Source organism: Vitis vinifera, chromosome 8, assembly GCF_030704535.1.
Source record: "Vitis vinifera cultivar Pinot Noir 40024 chromosome 8, ASM3070453v1".
Taxonomy (NCBI): Eukaryota; Viridiplantae; Streptophyta; class Magnoliopsida; order Vitales; family Vitaceae; genus Vitis; species Vitis vinifera.
Window position 1 is genome coordinate 10,845,001 of NC_081812.1, and position 7,359 is coordinate 10,852,359.

Genomic DNA, 7,359 nt, shown 5'->3' on the forward strand with positions numbered 1-7,359 from the left:
TTATACTAAAGGAAAAAAATTTTATATATATAAAAGATAGTCTATTGATATTCAAAGTATGGAATAAGCCATGCTTTGAATAGGTAGGAGGCGACCGTCCAACCCATCACATCCAATTTCACTAGACAAGACCTATAATCATCGTTTACTTTGAAACCCGAAATGATCGGGAAAGGGTTAATGAAGGAGGCCATGACAGGTGCATCATACGACAGGTGAATGGTCCTAATTTAAAAATCGACAATGTGAAAGAAACAGGGTGAAAAATAATAGGCCGCTTTGTCTATAATTTCTGTTTCCACTTTCCAGTGGCAACCATTGCTTGAACACTTTGGGTCCGGCGCTCCAATCATTGTACTACTAAAGCTTACTATTGCTATACTCAAATGTATTCCGAATAGTTCTCCAGGCCTCTTCCTCTCAAAAGAGAGGGTCTTTGTGGCGCATTCCACCGTCAACTCAACAGTGAAATGAGCACACGTCAATTTCAAAGCCCCAGTTGGGAACTATGCACTGGTGGAATTTCCCGCTAGCTCCACTTCAGATTTCCATTTTTGGGTTTTTTTTACCAGAATAAATTCTGATGATCAATCATTTGGGCTAAGGACCTATTGGATTGCACTGGAAGCAGTGAGGCTCTATTAGTTTCAAACATATACACATTGAAAAATGTCAAACGGTCTTTGATAGAAGGGTAATTCACGTGGGTGGCGGATCCACCCTTTGTGAATATGTATTATATATGAATAAAGTTATCAGCTCACAATTGAAGTAGGTGTGAAACTGCCAAAAACTTCTGGCTTGTCAGCTCATTTGTCCATCTATAGGAAAAAGAAAGAAGGAAGATGTTTTATCCATCAATCGATTCCAAAAAGTTCCAATTTTGATGTGATAAATTTCCTATTAAAATTAAATTTCCGGAATGGAAACGATTTTGAATTTCAAAGACACCATGATTTTTGACCTCTGGATATTCAGAATCAAACAACTTGCATGCATTATTCCAGTAGCATGTGTGTAGATTTTTACCGTCTCACAGACAATTCCCACCTCATCCAACGTTACATAAAACAAACCTAACCTCTGAAAAAGACCCGAGTAGGCTCAGCAATAAATCAACTAAATAAATTTTTAAAAAATGATTCAAAGGAGAAACAAGTAAAATTCAACAATTTTGCAACCGAAAAGATCAAACAAAGGGATTTAAAAGAAACCTTCAACTTCGCAAAATTCACAAAATTCAAAGAAACAGTGTTCAGACCTAAAGCAGAGGGCAAAAATCTGCAAGAAGTGGAGAAAAATCAAAAGAAGTTGATAAGATCCTGGAAACGACGACGACGACTCAGACAAAAGAGATCAGAGTAGACGACATGGCGAGACTTTCAAATAGCGCCAATTCAGAGTTATCCGAAATCCATGGATTTTCCCGATCTTAGCCAAAACGCTACCCAACCAAAAAGTCAAACAACTAAAACCCAAAATTCACGAATCCAAACATTTCCACGTCTCCAAACAATCAAAAACACTTTCATCAAAGAATTAAATGCAGAGATAGAGATAGAGAAGGAGAAAGTACGTTTTCAGGCTTCCCAATGATTGAAGCCACGGCTTTCGTGACGTCGGAGAAGATTGGATCGGCGTCGACGCCTTCTAGGTTCACATTCGTAGAGATATCGACGCAAGGCATTCCGAGACTGTAGAGAATCTCCACTCTCCACTCTCCAAAATAAGTACGAAGCCTATGATTTGTATCGATTTGCAGGAGCACCGGTGGTGGCTATCAGGCTATATAGCCTTCGTACTTCACCGAGAACCCATTTTGGAGGTAAACTGGTAAAGACAGCCCCCAGAGCGCATATGATGGTGGTGGTCCCCATCTACCGGTACCACTCGTGGCAGATATTTGATTTTGGGATGCTGACTGTATATTATATTATTATAATTTATCACGGACACCTCCAACTCTCGTACAAAGAAAAAAAATAAAACAGACGCGCATTTTGGTTTCACACTTGTTGCCTCTTTTAGCTGCACTGCGTCAAAATATTTTACCCAACCTAAATCCTAATCTTCTCTAGAGTTTTTAGAAAAAAAAGAAATTAATAATTTTCCAAAAACAAATATTATTGGCATAATATGGCTTTCCAAATAATTGTTAAAATATATTGTAAAAGTTTCTTCCTGGGAGTATTATATTTTGGATTTAATTGGACCTTGAAATTGGCCTTTAAACCGTATAAGTAGCATAATCAAAGAAAAAAATATGAAATTATAAGAAATAAAAATACCCGTGAAGATGACATATTATAATTTTTTTTAAAAGGTGGTTGGTTGCATATGTGACAATGACATGAAAAATCCACGTTTTATCCCAACAATATTTTAAATTAATTATAAAAAATTAAGGGAAAAAAAGTTCAAATTTATTAAAAAAAAAAAGTGATTTCAAATTCTAAAAAAAATATTTATTTAAAAATAATAATTTACTAAAAGAAAAAATCAATTTATTAAAAAGGGAAATTCAATTTTATTAAAAAAATATATTTTTTTCCTTTTCAATTTTATTCTAAAAATGTTTCTTTTCTACTTTTATAAAATAAAAATAAAACACCGATTTCTCAATTTTTATTTTGAAGAGTTTTATTTTTTTTTTATTTTGTAAAAAAAAAAAAAGTTTCTGTATATGATTTTCTACTTGGATTTTGTGCTTTTATTTTTTTCACAATCAACAAAGGCTATTTTAGGAAATATTGAAGATCCATATCCTTCTTCTCAATTTGCATACTTCCACTAGGTTTTGAGCTTAAATAGAAATGTCACTTTTTTGGTCCAATTAGGTCCAAAACACAAATTTTCCTAAAATTTAATATTTATTACTTAAATTATCTTTAAGTTAAATCATACTTAAGATGTTGACTTAAAACCTATTAATTAATTTTTACTTTAAGTATTAGAGTTGTTTGATAAAATTAATTTAAAATTTATTTTATATCATCAAATTGATATATTTATCCTCATAAGTTATAATTAGCATAAAAAAAATTATAAAGATAATTATGACAAATAAGGATAAAAAGATAAAATAAAAATATAAACTTAAAAATAAATTAATTATTTTTACTTATACTTTGAATAAGTTTCTTCAACTTGAATTTGATTAAAAACCGGAAATATATTTGCACCATCACCATCTTTAAATAAAATATTTTGTACCATAGCACTATGAATAGTGCATATTAGAGCGCATGGAGCCATCTCTTTATTTTTTTTATAAGAAACAATATGGTGGACTAATTGATATTTATATTTCTACGGGTTAATGAAAGAGCCCAATGCAAAATATATATATATATATATATATAATGTTGTTTTTAATTTTAAATTATATTATTAAATTATTTCACTAAACATATTTTTATTTAATAACTTAAATTAAATTATTAAGTTATTAAGATGATTTACTAAACACCTATTTATAAAATCAACATTGTGAATGCTGGCTTTAGCATATGATCTAAAATGCAGGCTAATATTGATTATCTATTTTGAAAATTAGGGCCGTTACCAACATTAATATTGTTTGGTTGACCTCAAGCATTTTACTTTGAAACCGCCGATTCTTTCAAAAGGCATTACATTTTTCCAAAATCTCATCTTGCCTATTTTAGCTGCGATAATAATAGGTCACATGTGTAACACTAATGAATGGTCAACAGATTTTACCTTTAAATACTCTCATATATTTAATTGGGATAATTATGATTTAGGGCTCGTTAAAGTATTTTTTTGAGGTCCATATCTTTTGCATAATTAATGTTCAGGATATGAAATATGAAAGATAAAAATATTCTTGAAGGAAATTATTAAAACTAAATGTGATTGTGGGTCTCATACTTATTATTATTTGACTTTTATATATTTTCCACACATTATTTGACTTTTATATATTTTTTTCATTTTTTTTGAAGGAAATTATCAAAACTGATCATGATTGTGGGTCCCATACTTTTGATTATTTGACTTTTATATATTTTTTCATTTTTTTATTTTTTTATTCTCGCTCTTTTACTCTCCCTTTTTTGTTTTCCAAGTATCACATTTATGTCACATTTTAAATTTCTTTTCTGAAAATATTTTAATATTTTTCCACTTCTTTTTTTATTAAAAGAAAATTGAAAAAGGAAAGCACAGTGACATATTATAGATTTTTAGTTATATCTCTATAATTTAAACAAACATTTTCTATAATTAAATTTATTTTTTTGTTTTTTTTTTATTTTTCTATTTTATTTTATTATTAATAATATAACATTTTAATAACGTTATTGAAAGTAATTAATAAAACTTTTATTAAATTTAATATTAATAATAGTATTTTTAAAATATAATTATCATATATTTGAAAGAGAGCAATAACTGCTTTTTTTTTAAAAGATTGTTTTGCATATATTTTAGAATTTTGATACAATATATATTCTTATTATATGTAATAAAAAATCATGTTGAAATCATTAAAAATAATTTAATATTTTTATTTTAAATTGTATTTTAAAAAATAATTTAAAGTTATAATTTAAGATAAACTTTTCAAATCAAAATTTTACTTTATAGGTGGGTTTAACTTATTTATTTTTATTATTTTAAAAAATAAATCACCAGAGAATGAGAAACCTAAAAAAAAAAAAAAAGGATAAAATAAGATGAAGTATCGTATTCACACACTATAAATTCATTTTATATCATTTTCATGACCTTTAAATACTTTTGACATTACGAGAAAATCATACTCTTTAATTCAATTATAAATGCATATTAGCCTTTGAAATGAATTTTACAACTTTTGTGGACCTTAGGCTCATTATCCATTTTATACGCCGCTAATACGTAGTTGTCTTTATTTAATGCGGATATGGTTAGAATTTGGGTACAAAATTTAAGTCAAGTAGTAGGCAGTAGGTATTTCTACTTTGGGCTTCTTCCAGAAAGAATCCAAAGAAATCATGGGGCATAGGAATCAAACCAAACGTGGTTATGTGTAAGTCTGAATTTTAACATTCCGCATATTTCACATTGTACTTAGAAAGCAAAATCAACTTTATTTGAATTATTAAAACAACTTTTTTAGTCATACTTTTGTAATTTTTTTTATATTAATTTCATCTTAATATAAATAAAAAATAAAAAAATATTATAAAATATTATTATATTACTTTTTTCTATTTAATTAAAAATAACATCTTGATATCAACTATTAATAATAAGTTCATTTTATTTATATTAATTGATATCAATATTTTACGAAAAAAAAAAGTAAAATATTTTGATTTTTTCTATTTAGTTGAAAAACAAATACTATCAAATAATATTTTGAATGGTAAAAAAAAAGTTATAAAGAAAAATAAGGTAAAAATTATTTTTATTTGATTTTTTGTTTGGCTATTACATGTCATCTTGACTAAGGGATTTTCTTTCAAGTTTTCTCATAATAAAATTTAATTAATTTATTAATTATTAATTTTGATTAATCATGTGTCAATTTTTATATTTTAAATAAAAAATAATAATAATTTTTATATAAAATAATCGCATTTTTTAAAAACCTGCATCCAATGTAATGATCTTAAGATTTAATTGCAAAACGAAAGGGTAAAATAAATTTTACTTCTTAAATTTTAAAAACTCTCATTTTAAAAAAAAATGTAAATAATCGCTATGAAATATTTATTATTAACAATTAAAAATATGTTTTATACTAAAAGTTAAAAATAAAAATAAAAATAAAAATGAATCATAATATGATATATGAGGAGGAGGAATCAAAATACTCTCTTGCTTACTCCATCTATTTGAACACGTGCTAAGTGGAGTCTCTCCTGTGTTCTTTTCTCTTTTTGGCTTTCTCAATGCTAACACAATAAAACTACCGTTGTCATTCATTCATATGAGAAATGCTGGCATGCTGCAATGGACAGCAGCCTAACTCCATTGTCATTCATATTCAATGGCCTCCACCTAACTTATGGAAGATGTTCAATAACAAACATGTGGTCAAGGACAGAGATTTCTTCCACTGCTTATGCCTTACTTCATGGATCATATTTCTTCCCTATTTTTGGATTACTCTCAGAGAAAAAAAACATCAATTTTCAATACAATATTCTTTGATAATTTTCATATGAATCATGTGAGGAAACATTCTATTTTTTGTTTGGTTCTATTCCACTCCGACCATGTTTGATACGTGGAAATAAAGACTGAGAATGAATATCTTTTTTTTCCTTATTCATTCTCATGTTTAGATAATTTAAGTGAGGATGAAAATATAATAAAAAATTATTCAATTGAGAATGAAATCTTCAGGTAAGTGGGATTTCAATTCATCTATGATAAAAAGTATTTTAATTTTTAAAATAACTTTAAAAAAAAACCAAAAACTTATTTGATGAGTTATTTTTAAAAATAAAAAAATAGATTTTATTTTTTTAAAAGATTATAAATTTAATTTATATAATATAAATTAAATTTAATTCAAGTTTTACTAAAAATAAAAATAATTTTATAATTACAAATGAAATAAAGATAAATAATTTTTAATAAAATAGGAATAATAATATTATGATAAAATCATAATTTTTATAAATATTATAAAAATATGAATATTAATATCCTCACAAACACATATTTGATTAACAAAATAATTGAAATATGAATCACGATGATCTTTAAAAACTAAATTTTCTAACATCTTTAAGGAAATTTGACCATTAAATGATTGATTCTAAATCAAAAATACATTTCTTGTTAATCAAATATGAATTTTTTGTTTGGTTCTATTCCACTCCGACCATGTTTGATACGTGGAAATAAAGACTGAGAATGAATGTCTTTTTTTTCCTTATTCATTCTCATCTTTAGATAATTTAAGTGAGGATGAAAATATAATAAAAAATTATTCAATCAAGAATGAAATATTCACGTAAGTGGGATTTTAATTCATATATAATAAAAGGTATTTTATTTTTTAAAATAACTTTTCAAAAAAAAAAAAGCCAAAAACTCATTTGATGAGTTATTTTTAAAAATAAAAAATAGATTTTAATTTTTTTTTTAAATATTATAAATTTAATTTATATAATATAAATTTAATTTAATTCAAGTTTTACTAAAAATAAAAATAATTTTATAATTACAAATGAAATAAAGATAAATAATTTTTAATAAAATAGGAATAATAATATTATGATAAAATCATAATTTTTATAAATATTATAAAAATATGAATATTAATATCCTCACAAACACATATTGATTAACTAAATGATTGAAATATGAATCACGATGATCTTTAAAAACTAAATT

General features: G+C 25.9%; 1 protein-coding gene across 1 annotated transcript in view; it reads right to left on the minus strand.

The window, feature by feature from the left end:
* The window catches only part of LOC100251764 (uncharacterized), a 3,470-nt gene extending 1,599 nt beyond the window's left edge, over positions 1-1,871 (minus strand). The window contains exon 1 of the mRNA XM_002264084.5: positions 1,577-1,871. Coding sequence (XP_002264120.1) covers positions 1,577-1,687 — 111 coding nt within the window. The 5' untranslated portion in view covers positions 1,688-1,871. The remainder of the gene's footprint in view (positions 1-1,576) is intronic.
* Positions 1,872-7,359: the final 5,488 nt, after the last annotated feature.